The sequence below is a fragment of the Seriola lalandi genome, unplaced genomic scaffold, assembly GCF_002814215.2.
Source record: "Seriola lalandi dorsalis isolate HSWRI2012SDOR001 ecotype SW California unplaced genomic scaffold, Sedor1 jcf7180002054569, whole genome shotgun sequence".
NCBI lineage: Eukaryota > Metazoa > Chordata > Actinopteri > Carangiformes > Carangidae > Seriola > Seriola lalandi.
In genome coordinates this window covers 987,676-1,002,934 of record NW_019525122.1, presented here as the reverse complement: position 1 = coordinate 1,002,934, position 15,259 = coordinate 987,676, and the positions used below count along the sequence as shown (strand labels likewise).

At 41.3% G+C, this 15,259-nt stretch overlaps 1 protein-coding gene across 1 annotated transcript in view; it reads right to left on the bottom strand.

Annotated features, from left to right (window-relative positions):
• Window positions 1-2,333: 2,333 nt before the first annotated feature.
• Window positions 2,334-15,259, bottom strand: part of LOC111662739 (neuronal acetylcholine receptor subunit alpha-3-like) — a 16,957-nt gene continuing 4,031 nt past the window's right edge. Inside the window, exons 2-7 of the mRNA XM_023416700.2 lie at window positions 7,391-7,530; window positions 7,225-7,269; window positions 7,036-7,145; window positions 6,553-6,760; window positions 5,006-6,019; window positions 2,334-3,531 (exon numbers count right to left, since the gene is read on the bottom strand). Of these exons, the coding sequence (XP_023272468.1) occupies window positions 3,406-3,531; window positions 5,006-6,019; window positions 6,553-6,760; window positions 7,036-7,145; window positions 7,225-7,269; window positions 7,391-7,530 (1,643 nt within the window). The 3' untranslated portion in view covers window positions 2,334-3,405. The remainder of the gene's footprint in view (window positions 3,532-5,005; window positions 6,020-6,552; window positions 6,761-7,035; window positions 7,146-7,224; window positions 7,270-7,390; window positions 7,531-15,259) is intronic.

Sequence of the window (15,259 nt, the reverse complement as noted above, 5' to 3'; positions counted from 1 at the left end):
TCCCCCTCCCTTCTTGAACACACACACACATTCACTCACAGAAATGTGCACACGCTCATTCAGTGCACACATGTGGGGATTAAGTGTGAGTTGTTGGGGGCCGCAGGGTGGGCCGATTCAAAGCCAGAGTCATTTTCCAGTCTGACTGGAGGGGGAAAGGGCTGCATCTTGTTCCTTCATCACCCTGAACCTCCACTATGTGTGTGTGTGTGTGTGTGTGTGTGTGTGTGTGTGTGTCAGTGCTGACAGACACACTCAGACTCACCCGTGACCTTTGATGGAGGGAGGGAAAGAGGGATAAGTCAGAAAAAGACAGGAGCTTCAAAGAAAAAATGCTTTGCTGTGCTTTTTGCTTTCAAGTTGCTGTTTGTGCCAGTTGGGGTTTTACTGCAGCCACCGTGTATCAATGTGTGTGACTGTGTCTTCACTGTCTTGTAAAAACTGATTCCAGACTATTGTCATATGTTTGTTTCAGTGAGTAGAACCCCCTGAATTCACTCTGAAATTTCTGGAGGTGTCATTAAAATGAATTTTTTTCTGAAATATTTCCACCAGAAAAATAATTGTTGAACAAATCTAAGGAATCTAATGTGCAGCTGCAATGTCCAAACTAAATAAAAATTATAAAATCAACCTTTAGTACTTCTTGAAATAGTTACAATGCGTAAGTGTCAAAGACAAATTATAATAATAATAGCTTAAATACTTTTATTTTGAATGAAAGTAAAACAATTACAACCTCAACTAACATGAGGGTATTATAATTTGAGTGTACCTCTGTATCTGCCAGTATGAGACATGGATCCTAACTTACAGTTCTTTAAATGTTTGCAGTGTTGTACCCAGTATAGACTTGGAGTTGCATGGGCTGACTCACTGATTCATAACAGCACCCCGACAGAGTGAGCACCTCTGGCAGTTCCTTTAACAGCTGGCTTCCTCCCCCGACCCCTCACCCTTTTCTCATCACTCCATCCTCCTCGTGTTTTCTGCCTCATTTCTCCGATCCTCAAATCCCTAATAACACTGTTTCTCTTTTTTAAGTGACCAGCAGCTACAGACTTATTGAGTTATAACTAATACAAAATCATGACCACCTGCTCACTATTAGAGCAGTCTTATCATTGCGAAACTCAGCTGCAGAAGTTGGTGCTCAAAGAACTATTGTGGGTGAGTGAAAATTCGTACATTTCCTCATCCATATTTTAACCGGGGGAGTTGTTATTTGCACTGGTACCATTGTTTAAGAAACATACAGTTAATAATATAAACTATGATACAGGACTAATACTAGACTATTATGTCATAACGACAAAGACTGCAGGATCATCCATCTGTACCTGACAGATCACTGGCTCTTATTCTGCTCACTAAAATGAACACTTGAAGTTTAATTAAGTTTTAAGTTTTTTTATTCTTTTGTATTATTTGTAAATGCCGATAACTGCAACCGTAGCTCTAGAAAAACTCAGTCACTCATCAATGTGGAAAACCTTTGAAGCTCTTAAAACCTTCATCTTTCACCTCAGAAGCAAAAAGAGATGCAACACAGGTCGTAGGTAGTATATGTCTGCAAACTGTTTGCAGTATATTACCTTGCAATGATTTGAAAAATTGTCTTTCTTATATGTTACCAGTGCCCACTTTCTACTTATCCATTCTTATGACCTACTACGCTATGTGGTTCAATACAGTTTCTATTTTCCATCCATTCTCTGTCATTCCTCTCTGCAGTCCTTCCTCTGCATCATCTCCATCTCTCCTCCTTATCCAACAGCGACTGATTATTCTTTCACTGAAGAGCTTAAAAACCCTGTGTCACTGTCTGACATCAGCTTAAAAACCGTCTATGGAACGCACACAAACACACCAATGCAATTACACGCTAGGTCAGAGAGCATTAACTTCTCAAACACGATTGCAACATGAACACATACACCAGCAGGCGAGCAGTTATGCTGTGATATGCATCCAGTGTGAATATAAAAAGTTTATTGATACTTCACAGGTAAAATTCTATTCCAGCGTTATTCCCCCTTGATTTTATATGCATAGTCATGATGTATTCTATACATTCATCAATTTTATTTAAAAAAAACTTATCCAGTTAAGGGTTGTGGGGAGCTGGGAACTATTCCAGTTCACACTGGACAAGACTCAGAGCGCTCCCAGGGCAGGTGGCCACACAGACAGATGAATAAATTCACTTCGATATTCAATTCAGAGTCTCCATTACACCTCACCTTTATATCTTTATATTGTGTGAGAGAACCGTAGCACTGTAGGAAACACGCACAGAGATCACAAGGAGATGATGTAAATTCCAGACGGAGTTTGAGTCCAGGAAGTTCTTTATTATTAGAAATGACTTGGGACAGTTTGGCCATTTTCAAGTCTTTTTACAAGTTAAATCTACATTGTGCAAATTATTTTAAGTTTGCACTGATGTTGTGAATTTATGTGCGGTGCATAAGTATATGTAGTTTGACCACATGTGGAAAACACGTCATCATCGATTGTGTACAGCCATAGCCGGTGTCCTTTTCAGAAGTCATGCATAACTCACTTATATTTGACATAGGTATGTACAGGGAAACATAGAGATGATTGCAGGTGTTTGACATCAACAAAATCATTCTGAAAAACATGTGGCACCATCAAATGTCCTTTACATCATAAGGTTGTACATATGATTACCAGCTGTCAAAAAATTGTTAAGTATTCTTTAATTTAGAAATTTTAGAGGGACATACTGGTCCACATTTCTCAAAAGTATATTGTATTTATTGCACTGACTTATGACGAAAGAATTTTATTGCAACACTCACAGGTAGTCAGGTCACTCTTTCTTAGTGATTCGTATCTTAAGAGGTTCTTCTACAGTAATTATGATGATAATTACTTAAGCAATTACCCGACAATGTTAAACATTGTATAAGACAGGACAATAACAATGAGAATGCAGAGAATAATGGGCACAACGGCAGACAGAAGACGGCCGTGAAGAGATAAGCTGTAGGTAGCGGCAAGTCAAACCATGGCACAGGAGAGGAGGAAAAACGGGAAGAAGAGGAGAGCAGATGTGATAATCATGTCTGGGAAAATAAAACAGCAATGGAGAATAGAAGACTGGATAACAACACTGCATGCACACTGAAAGGCCAAGAAAAGGGAGGGACATGTGGGTAAGTCATGTGAGGAAACGGACAGCTGAGGGCTAGAAATGATGGATGATGATGGAATCCCAGAGAAGAGCAAGAGGCAGAAATGGAGAAAGACGACAGCCCAGAGTTTGATGTGAAAGAGCTGCAGGAAGAATAATTCCCATACTAATTTAAGTGGGTTACACAGACAGACAGAAGTAGACAAAGAGAGAGAGAAAGAGGCAGGACAAAGATAAATGTGTCATTTAAAGAAGCTGATGAGCGGCTGGAGGAAAAGTCCCAGAGTTCCCAGCACACACACTGTCACAAAAACCCACAGGAAGATCCTGTCGATGACCATGGCGACGTACTTCCAGTCATCCTCCACCTGGGGAGAGGAAGGACGAGAATTTAGATGTGTGTAGAAGTAGAAAAAAGACAAAATATCTAGGGCACACAAATTCATGAACTATCACCGCTCTCTCTCTTTTCCCTAAAAGACTTGAAGCGACCTTTGCTTAATGGTAATTGTGAAATCTCGAGCAGTGGCACAAACCGTCACATTCACTGTATGTCACTGTGTCAACACCAGAGCTGTATGGCTATGAGGAGTGTGCGTGTTTATGTGGAAGATATAGGCTGAAAGGCCCATCAGTGTTTACGACCATGCATCTGGCCGTTGTTTGAGTTTATACAATATGTGTGTGTGTGTGTGTGTGTGTGTGTGTATATATATATGCTATTGCACGTATTCCTTGATCAGTCAGGTGTGAACAATACGATCACGGCTGCACTGACCATAATGCCATTGTCTGCCTATAGAGGAGCCGGTATGGCTATTCTACATGCCTCAAAGAAAAGATGGAGCTGAGGCAACAAGCATATCAGGACCATCCAGAGTGCGAAGGAGGCAGAAGCAAAGCCCTGCATCTGCAACAAACAAGCAGCTTTACAGTCCCTTTTTAGCTCCGTCTAAATGGTTTCTACACCATTTACTAAGCTAGGTAGACATTCACACACTGCAGAGATAACACACATGCCGTATAGCTTTGTTGTGTGTGTGTGTGTTTGTGTGTGTGTGTGTGTGTGTGTGTGTGTGCGCGTGTTTGTATGTGGGCTGGGTGCATTGTGAAGACAAAATCTATTCACACCATTCTATTGGTGGGAGGGGAATGTTTATTTTAGTGTTAAGACTTGATTTCAGGTTAGGACCAGGTCATGGTTAAGGTACGACTTGAGATTAAACATCTCAGAGTTATAGTTAAGGTTTGGTTAGGCCTCTGTGATGGCTCTCTGGTTTTGCTATGGCCTCAAGATTGAGTCATTCCCTCATCTTATGCTTGTGTTTGTGTCTCCCTTTAGGAGCTAGTAATCGGTGTATGCAACAATAATACTTTAATACAATAATAATACTATTGTCTTTTTTATTCGACACATTCTTCTTCCTCGTCAAAAACCTGCCGCCTACATGACACACAATGAAACTCAGCTGCCAACACTTCAGTCAGAGGCTCAGGTGTCTTAAGCTAATAGTGCATAATAACAGCCTCGAGCTATTAGCCTCAAGCAGAGATGAGGAGCAGCTACAGATGTCTGGTGGGCTCTCTTCTGTCTATCTCTACAAACCCAGATTTTACTCACTGCACACATGGGGATTTTCACTGTTAATCACACTTTTATAGTATTATTAGACCTTCTGCTGAAAGATGGTTTAAGTGGGAAGATGCAATCTACTGCTATCATTCCCAAAATAAACGAACAACAATAACAACATTTCTATATTTCTAGGGCAAGTAGATTTTCTCCAGTCATTTTGCAGAAAAAAAACAGAGACAGCTACAATTGTTTAGTTGCTTACGTACCTCTTTGGCTTTGTTGCGAGTTCTCATGTTCTCCGCAATGTACTTCACGCTCTCGATGGCCTGCTTGATCTCTGGTGACACCACAGAGAAGGCAACAACAGCGTTGACAGGCGACGGGGCATTCAGAGGCCTCGGAACCTTGGGCGGCCCCGATTCCTGGGGTCCCTGGGTCTGGGGTGCCTGGGGTGCCTGGGGAGGAGGAGGGGGCACCATCGGGGGAGGGACAGGAGTCGGCACCTCCTTGCCTCTGTAGGGGCACCTCCTGTTCATATCCCGGTTCATCTCGCCATACTCCACACAGTTCATGGAGCCACCAGCTGAGGAGGCCCCTCCTCCCCCCGCACCACCATCCAGCGGTGGACAGGCTACACCCCCCGTTATACCTCCAACACTGACACCTCCTGTGCCACTTCCTCCTCCTATGCTGTTCTTTCTCTTCTTTTTTCCTCCGCTGCTCCCTCCTCCTCCTCCTCCTCCTCCTGTTCCTGCTGTAATAGCAGGGGAGGAGCAGCCCTGGTCGATAGGACGCCTCATCAGCATCACCCTGGGCAGCACCCCAAGGAACACAGCCCTGACCCACTCCGGCATTGTGTGAGTCATAGGGGTGCGGTAGTGGACGTTCAGCACAAAGACAGTGATGACGATGCTGAGCGTGACAAAAATCATGGTAAACAGGAGGTACTCGCCGATCAGAGGGATGACAAGTGACGTTGACGGGATGGTCTCGGTGATGACCAGCAGGAACACAGTGAGGGAGAGGAGGACGGAGATGCACAGGGTGACCTTCTCGCCACAGTCAGACGGGAGGTAGAACACCAACACTGTGAGGAAGGAGATGAGGAGGCAGGGGATGATGAGGTTGATGGTGTAGAAGAGCGGCAGGCGGCGGATGTAGAAGGAGTAGGTGATGTCTGGGTAGATCTCCTCACAGCAGTTATACTTGATGTCATGCTTGTATCCCGGTGCATCGATGATCTCCCACTCTCCACTTTCCCAGAAGTCTTTCAGGTTTACCTGCAGAAATGCAAATGGAAAAAGTTATTTTTAGGTTTCACAGTTTCTGTTTATGAAATTCAAAATCCAGTTAGTTTATTTAAAGTTATTTTTTGGGCAGTTTTTGCCTTTATTCATATAGGGACAGTGAGAGAGTGACAGTAAAGTCGGGGAGAGAGGTGGCCGCATGCGGTAAGGACTGAGCCTAAGTTGTACGCGCTCTACCAGCTGAGCCACCGGGGCAACAGTTCGACATGTTCAGAAGTTGGCATAAGTTTGTAAACTGTGATGCCTCATTAAATGTTTTCTGACAACAAAATGAGGGGGATTTAATTTTTTGCCCAAATCGAGGAAATTATAAAAAAAGGTAATTTGGCTTAGTACTAAAATGTTCCTGCTAACAATTTTATAATTACAAAGATAAAATACAAGTTCCACAAAAAAGCAAAATATTATATGCAAATATTTCATAATAAAACTGCTAGAATAAAAGTTAGAATAAAATTGCTAATAGCCAGGATTTTCTCCCCTGTGACCTAGAAAGACCCACTGACCTTTGAGCCAATGAGCACCAGGTCGATCTTTGCCTTGTCGTACGTCCAGGAGCCAAACTTCATAGAACAGTTCTGGTAGTCAAAGGGGAAATAGGTGATGTCCATGGGGCAAGATGATTTGAAAATAGCTGGAGGAATCCAAGTGATGGTGCCATCAAACTTCAGCAGAGCCTTGGTTTTGTCCTCTACAAGGAAATCACCTACGGCACTGTGAGAGAGAGTTTTCAGGGAGATGTAAATGTCATTTCACTTAGAGGCCATTAAAGCATTTACCTCAAAAAGGTCAAGAGATGGTCAGCATAAATAAACAGCATTAGAAGAATAAGAATAAGATGTTAACTTATGAAAATTTTAGAGGGCTAACTACTGTACATCATGGTACTACTGCCAAAGCCACCTGATGGGGTTTATATGTGGTTGCCTATGACGGGTGATGTCTATTTAAAGCCTATTTACATCTTACCGTCTGTTAGCAAAACTTACTTGTTGTACAGAACAATGTCTGGCCTCCAAATCTTATTGGAGGGAACTCGTATGAACTCAATCCCATCATATTCAACAGGGGCCCATCTCAGTTTGTAGTCATTCCACACCTGAAAGATGAAACTTAGTGTAAATCACTGTTGTACAAATAATCTGACAGACATCGCATGTAGGATGAATATCACTCACATGTCTCAGCCACAGATTGGTTTCCATAATCTGATTCACCTCATCCTGTGAGGACGGAAAAGGGTGAATTAGTCATCAGAGCAAAAGGAACTTAGATGAATGGATGAGCCACGTGCTTTTATAAAACATCTTATTTCTTTGGTTAGAGACAATTAGCTATTCTTACCACTTTGACCAGTTGAGATATGGAGACCTCAAACTCCACTGTGACTGGATCAGATACATTCTCCACTGGTCGGATGAACTGGTTGTACCTCCGGAACAACCTCCGAAACAATCTGTCCTCCGCTTTAGATGAAAAGCAGTCTAATGAAACAGAGAAGAAGAAGAGGAGGAAATGGAAGAAGAAGACGATGAGCAATTACAATGGCATAAAGGCACTGACAGAGGGGGAAACAGTTATTAAACATTTAATTTACTGTGTTGAAATTCGGGTGTTGAGACGCCCTCCAAGACCATAACTGCAAGAAAATTGAACCTGACTTCAACATTACCAAAATAATTTAACATTAGTGTCCTCTAAACAAAATATGATTGTTTTTGATGATTGTTATGCTCTTATGATAGTTGCACTCTTTCACAGGACATTGCCTCAATGTTTTTTCTTTCACTTTCTAGCTCCAGCAGACAGACGAAGCAACACACATCCCTAGATCAAATCGTTCCCCATGATCACAGAAAGCATATTTTTTCCCAGCCACTAGTGATATTTAGGTGTGCAGATAGTTTTACTTTATATTCTGAAGTTTTGAGAGAAAAGCTCCTGGGAGTTCAGGGCACAAATAAACCCAAGCCTTGGAGTGAGTGGAAAAATGGAAAATACAGTTTGTTTTAGTTTGATGTAGGTGAAATTACCCTTTAACTGTTTAATCGATGTCTCTTTGCTCTGGAGGCTGTGAGGGATCGGATCGAAGAGTGTTATGAGAGGCATTTCAGCTGCGTGTTTAAACAGTGAAGGCAAAGCCTAAAAGCTTTTAGCAGATCTCCAAACACAAAATGCTTTAAGCAAAAAAAGGAATGACGTGTCCCTGAGCGTGTTTGTGCCCTTTGTCAGGATCGATTGAAGGTCATATCGTGGGCAACTGCCACTAGAAACCCTGATGCCTTGGATGGCGCATAGACCCACGCCTGTCCAAGCAGAAAATGTTGCCTCTCTTGGGACAGCACACACTCACACCACCAGCACAACCTCAGAAACACTGTGCCAGTGGCTTCAATGGTGGCTCCAAGTCCTCAATACAAATCCTCTATAACCTCTTTCTTCTGGTTAACTAAACACAGGATAACAACAGAACTTAGCTATTTCCATGTTGGCCACTGAGACAGTGTTAGTGTGCCCCTTGGATTTTGAACTGACTGGTTGATTTTGCTCAAGCACACTTTTTTTTTTCAAAGCAGAGACCAACCTCTGTAGCTTTCAAGTCAAGAAGTGGCGCACATATTATTCAACACAGTCCCAAACCATCAAACTTGCACTTAGCGAGCTGCATGAACCATTTTAGAGATGGAAGAGGGCAAATGGGCCACAACCCATATACACACAAATAGCCACATTCACTGAAAAGGTTTGTTTCCTTGACAACATCTAAATAAAACATGGGACACTTTCTGTCTGTGGGAGTCAGTTAACTCTCTACAAACCAGAAGCATGTAAAACTGGTTCACAAATTTACAGTGACATTTCCCCATCTGCTTACTCTTCATAATTTACATCATTATCATCTCTTAATAATTTGTGTGTCACATCTCATCACTAAAACTGGTGCAAAGGGGAACAACTGAAATACTGTGTAGGTTAGGCTGCCTACAAGTTTGCTTTAGAGGCAGTCTTGATGATCAAAAACTGATCAAAATATGTACTGAAAATACAAACTGCAATTACTAATTGCAGGGTATTACTGTAAACTAGTTCACCAAAGTAAGCATGCTTAGAGTGTAAGCGCAGTAAAGTAGGTGGTTCGTGTTGTTTTCTATAGAGATATAGATTTTGAAAATGAGAATGTATGTAGACCTCGGACCAAGGATGGTGCTTTCATAAAATATAATTTTTGAAGACCCTATAAGCTCAAACAAGTATTTCATTTTCACTGCCCGTAGAGCCACAAAGCAGCTCTTCCATTTATTGCTGTTGGGAGTACACTTAGATGGATATCTTGCAGACGTACATATCAGATTACAGTCTGTGCAGTTCCTCATTTTAGGAGACTTGTCCGTTTGCTCTATGTTCACAAATCAGACTTGCTAAGGCCAAGGGGAAATAACAGTCTGAATTGAATTTTATCCCTCGTTGGTTTATTTTAGGGGCTATCTAAATCTGAAGCATGTCAACAAATGTTACAGCCTAACAATAAATTTATAGAAACACTGTGAAAACACGTCTTCGACCATTTATACAGTACAATTAGTACAGTACAGTTCATTTTAAATTACAGGGGACTAACACATCTTTGGGGTAGACTAAAAATTCAATCTCTAAAACACACAGCACTTATATAATCACAACATCTGGTGCACATAAAACGATGAACAAACACAAACACACATACGACTCCAGACAATATTTAGTCCCACGTAAAGGTCAAAACAGGAACAGAATGCTGCAGCAAATGGGAAAGTATGCAATGACTTAATTTATTACACTTACAACTAAACTTAAATCTTTATCACTGCCTCCTCTAAATCCATGGTGAGGTGTAAGAGTCACTCAATTTCAAATTCAGATAAGAGCACATATGGCAGTGCGCAGACCAGTGGAGGCTGAAGCCATTCAAGTCCACTGAGATAAATGAAAATCAGGTCGTGCAGCTTTTCTTTTTTTTTTTTTTCATAACCCCAAACATTTTCAGCTGCATTGCTTTCATCAGTCTGATGAACCAAAGACATCCGGGGTAGTAAATCTGAAAAAAAGTTCAGTTGATTTAATTACAGTCAAGTTAATTTCAACATGAATTGTTTTAATACAAAACTATCCCAAGATGTTGACTAAAAAAAAAAACTGGAACAGGTCAGATCTAGATTCAATACTCTAGTGTATGGGTAAAAAGTTATGTTATATTATAGTGGCTTCAAAACTGTTAAGAAGTTTTCTGAGGTCACTGGCAGAGGCGAGCCGAGTCTTAAAGCTTAATGAAAATGCCTCTCTGGAGAGACACTTGTGTAATTTCAGCTCTTGGTACCTGCCTTAAAAACTGCCCGCTGCTCCCTGATTCGCTGCTCCTGCCAGAACCTTGTTTAAGCCTCTAATTGGGCGGGGGGTCACCAGGGCAATTAAAATCAGTCAATTAATTGGACCTTTTGTTCACTGTGACAAAAAATAAAAAAATAAAGCCAATCATTTTTTTCTTCATCTGTTGGCACAGTCACTCCGTTAATTCCCTTCTTTGTTCTGCCACTGAAGATCTTAAGTACCCCTAATCTAAAGGAAGTTAATTATAACCTTTGCACTTTCACCTCAGTTGCACTCAACTTTTACTATTTGCCACACTCCAAGGCATTTAATGTAAGGATTCATTTTTGTGGCAAATGAGTGCATAATGAGTGTACATGTGAAAGTAACAGACAGTGAGTGATAAAAACATTTATGATGAAAGATGATTTATGAAGATCAAGCCTTCCTTTCAGTAAATATACACTACCTCTTGCAACGGTCAAGTTATAGTTGAATTCCAGGGCACATGTAATTTCACCTTTCCGCTGGGGACCATACATTTCATCCATCCAATAGTTGGTGAGATATTTAAGTTTGGACTTAAGTGGTGGATCCACCAACACTTCCATCCCTAGAGTCTCACCACTAGCATGGCTAAAAACTGACTGTTAAGATTGTCACAAACTGCTCCAGAAGTCATTAACAAAATGTGTCTTGTCTTTTCTCCGCTCACTTGTCTCAAGTCATTGTGGACAAAACTGTCTTTGCCTCAGATGATGAACATCACATCAAATCAACTTGACAGTCATGTTTCATTTCACCAGACATGTGCTATTTCCTTTCCCAGTCTTTGTGACATTGCTCTAACAAAGTGACAAGCCTTTGTTCTGACATGGATGAAGCCAAGTCAAGCAGTCATGCATTTCACCTTTAAATAGCCACATTGATTTAGAATTAGCAAGCCAAACAGTGAGTCTGCCTCTCGTGACTACAGGAGCCTAAAGCTGCAGAAAGAGCCATGGCCTGTCTTTGATCAGGCATGTGCTTAACAGGATGAGCCTGGGAGCGAGTGGTGGACACTCCAAAGGAACTAATTACCCTCCAATAATACGCTGCCGACAGTGTGTGCGAGTGCATGGAAAAGAGATATGAAGTGAGAGAGTGAGAGAGTGGAGGGAAGAGATAGGAGGAGAAAAGTGACAGGGAGAACAAGCCGACAAAAGCTAGATAGAGTGTCTCTGCTCTCAAGGGTTTTTGATGGCCTGACCGTGACACGCTGAATGACGCACAAGAGGATCCACGCTGATTACTGCATGTGCTTTGACTATCCCATCAAGTATATGGTGCATGCTATAACCCATGTATGTTTTCATGTATGAGGGCTTGCCTATTTATGTTTATGTGTGTGTGTGTGTGTGTGTGTGTGTGTATATGTGCCATGTTCCTATTTATGAACAGTATGTCCATTCACCTTTGATTTGACTCACTCTGAACAGCATATGATTTTTTTTCACTGATGCATGAAATTCAATAGTTCTTTGCTTCCATGATTTCATCTGAGAAGATGTACTTGTTGGAGTTTTGAGGTCAGATTCTTTTTATATGTTATAAGAAAATGCAAGTAAATTCCAATTTTTACAAAAAAAATTTAAAAAAGAGGACATCCTGTGAGGCAATAGTGTCTTAAGTAGCCCAATCCAATAATATGTTTATTAAAAATAATCTGAACAAAACTTAAGCATGTGAAGCCTTTAATGTCAGGATCTAACGATCAGAACAATAATGGCCCTACATAACAGGCGTGGGATGTTGGGAACTAAAATGCTCATTTTATATTGTGTATTGTGTCATAGTGGAACCTGACTTTTTCACATGACTCCGCTATTGGCCAGATGTTGGTCCATGTTTAATATGTTTTATTTATTGATGCCATTATAAAATTTCCACTATATCTTATATTCATTCAGTCACAGTGAGCTATGTTTTTAGTGGCATATAAACGCGTGGCTTCATGTTTCCTCGCGGAAAAATTATTCAAAGTGCCCATCCAATAAAAAAAAAGAAAAAAATATATTGTGTGGCCCAGCATAACACTTGCCACTTGCCTTGCTACATTTATCAAATAGAGAGCAAAGTGGCACTCATCCCCTAGAACTCAAAAGATCAAAGGAGATCTGGGCTGTCATGGCTTTGAGAAAGAGTGGCCCTAAGTTGCCAATATTAGAAATGTAATTAAGAAATTAATGAGACTGAAAAAGAACAAAAAACTCAGACACTGTTTGCATCATTTGAAATCATCCAGTGAATTCATCCACAGCTGGGATGAATGAGAAAGACGGCCAGGCTGCTCACCAGGAGAAGGGGAGATGGGAGAGAGAGGGAGGTTCGACTACTCTATCAGATATAAAACTCAATACTCAACATTTCAACTGAAAAGTTCAATGACACGTGTTTTCATGTGACTTGCAGATACTTAACAGCTGTGGTGACCATATGTTCAGTTTTAAAAGCAGCTACAGTCGGCGCATTTAGAGAAGCGCTTTATTGCAACAGGAGATGGAAATGCAACGGCGTATTGTATTGGACTCAGAAAAACAGTTTCGACGTGGTGTCTGTGCAGTGGGAGGTCGCAGTGCTTTTCACAGAGCTGCAGTCACAGCTGCAGGTAATTGACTAATCAGTACTAATGTCTATTTATTTCCCAGTGAGGCAGTGAGGCTGGAGCTCGCCTGTTGATCAGGCACGGCAGAAGCAACGACTCCATCAGTATTAAGTTAAGATTTTGAAAACTTCTTTGCTGTTGGCTTTCCAGGATGAGTATATTCTCTCTAAGTGTTGGCATATTCCTCAGTCTGATAAATCTTTTAATAATCTATCATCCCCCGAGGTTCACATACAGGAGGGCTAAAATTTGGAGGATAGGCTTATGAAGGCAGAAGTTCAAACAAGCAGAAGACAGGTATTTATTCCAGGGTGTTACCCCTGTAGAAACTGCAGATCTTGCAGTTATATTAGTTCAAACTCCAACATTTCTTGCGTATACATCAGCAGAACATACAACATTACATCATCATAACCTGAAATTCCTGGGAAAAAAATCCTGCAGTTATTTTAGTCATGTCCTTGTAAAATGCTCTATGTTGTAAAACAACAAGGAAATTAGGAATTCACTTCAGTGACCATAGGAGCTTTGTTAAGAGGTGTGATGTCAATTCACCAGCAGCAAGCAATTTTATGGAAAAAGGAAATAAATACACACACACAGAACATTGAATATCTGCTGTGCACTCGTAGTGATACCAAACAACCAAGAGGTGTGCGAAGAACTCTGAGACATCTTTTAGAGTGTGAAACACACAACGTAACTACAGTGCAGTCGTTTAGAACATTAAGAATGGCTTTCCTATAATATAATTTTTACACTCCACAGAATAGGCCCTTTTCCTGGTTTAGCTGTTTAGGCTTAAATGTCTGATTATCTTCAGGGAAGATAAGAAGCTGCTAAAAAAGATCGAGTTATGACAAAATTAACCATTTTCTCATCTTCAGCCCGACCTTCACCTTCAGCCCTGAGTACTGAGACAGCAATGAAATAATGGATACAAGTGGATAAAATGACTTAATGACTATGTTACTCTTCAAAGCATTGTTAAGAACTGAGAGGCAGCAGGAGTTACTTCTGCTCTTCCTGCAAGGAGTCACTCTAGATGGAAGATGACAGTTTCCTGCCTCTGGAGAGAGGAAGTCTCTGGGATATGCCCAGGACATGCTGGAGAGATTACATTTGCTGACAAGTTCTCAAGATCCATCAAAGTCACAAGTGAAGGATGCTTAGCTGTGTTTTCCACAGCCATGGACAAGTGAATGGAAAATGGATGAATGGAGGGTTTACTACTGGTCGATTCTGAGCTGGAGGCTATGACATACACACTGGAACATATCATGTTGTAGTAAAGGGAAGTTACAGTATTTCTCGCCATCACAGTTGAGCAGTTTGTTTGAACCTAAGGTAACTGCCAGCAAGGACTTTGATGAATGCATTAGGGCAACTGGTGAGAGTGTCACCACTGGGTGAAGGCAAAGCCTAACCTGGTGATCGTCGTACATGACACCAGGCTTGTTTCATTTCTTATAAGTACACAGAGATGAAGTTCAAACTGAAGAGTTCAACACAACGACTGCAGACAACCCAAATGCAACAACCGCTGTGGCTTGGAAACATTAGGGCGATTGAATCATCTGTTAACTATCAAAGTTTAAATTTGTTGAGCCAAGACTTGTGTAAAAAAATGTACTGAGCTACTGCAAAACATCCCGATAAAGATCTGACATGATTTGAGGGTCTAATTTAAGTTGGGATAGTAAATAATAAATAATGCACTGGCATGAAAGGTCTGTAATACCTTGCTTTGTCTGCGTTATCATTTTGAGTGTTTAAGACACTTGACAAACATGATACAAAAAAACCCCAACAAATCACAAGCGAAAAAGAAGCCAGCTGATAGAAAATAATGCGTGGTATGAAAGAAGAATGGGGAAAGCAAAGCTAGCGAAAAATGTTTGGAAATCCTTGTCCTCCATATGAGGCATCTTGCCCAACCTCATCTCTAGCTTTCTATTTCTCACCCTCTCTCACTCCATCCTAAAGCGTGACTCAGTTCATTGCCAGCACTGGAGACCAGGATGTCCCAGAGGAATCAGGCAGCAAGGCTGTCTGGAGGAGGATGTCTGTGAAAAAGAGAAAGTGTGTGTGGTGGTGGTTGTGGTGGTGGCGGTTGGAGGGGGAGTATGATGGTCTAAGCCAATCCATGGGGGGGTGGAATAAGGCCTCTGCATCTGCCTGTGGTGGTCACACAATATGTGTGCAATGGAAGGAGCGGGCGGGCG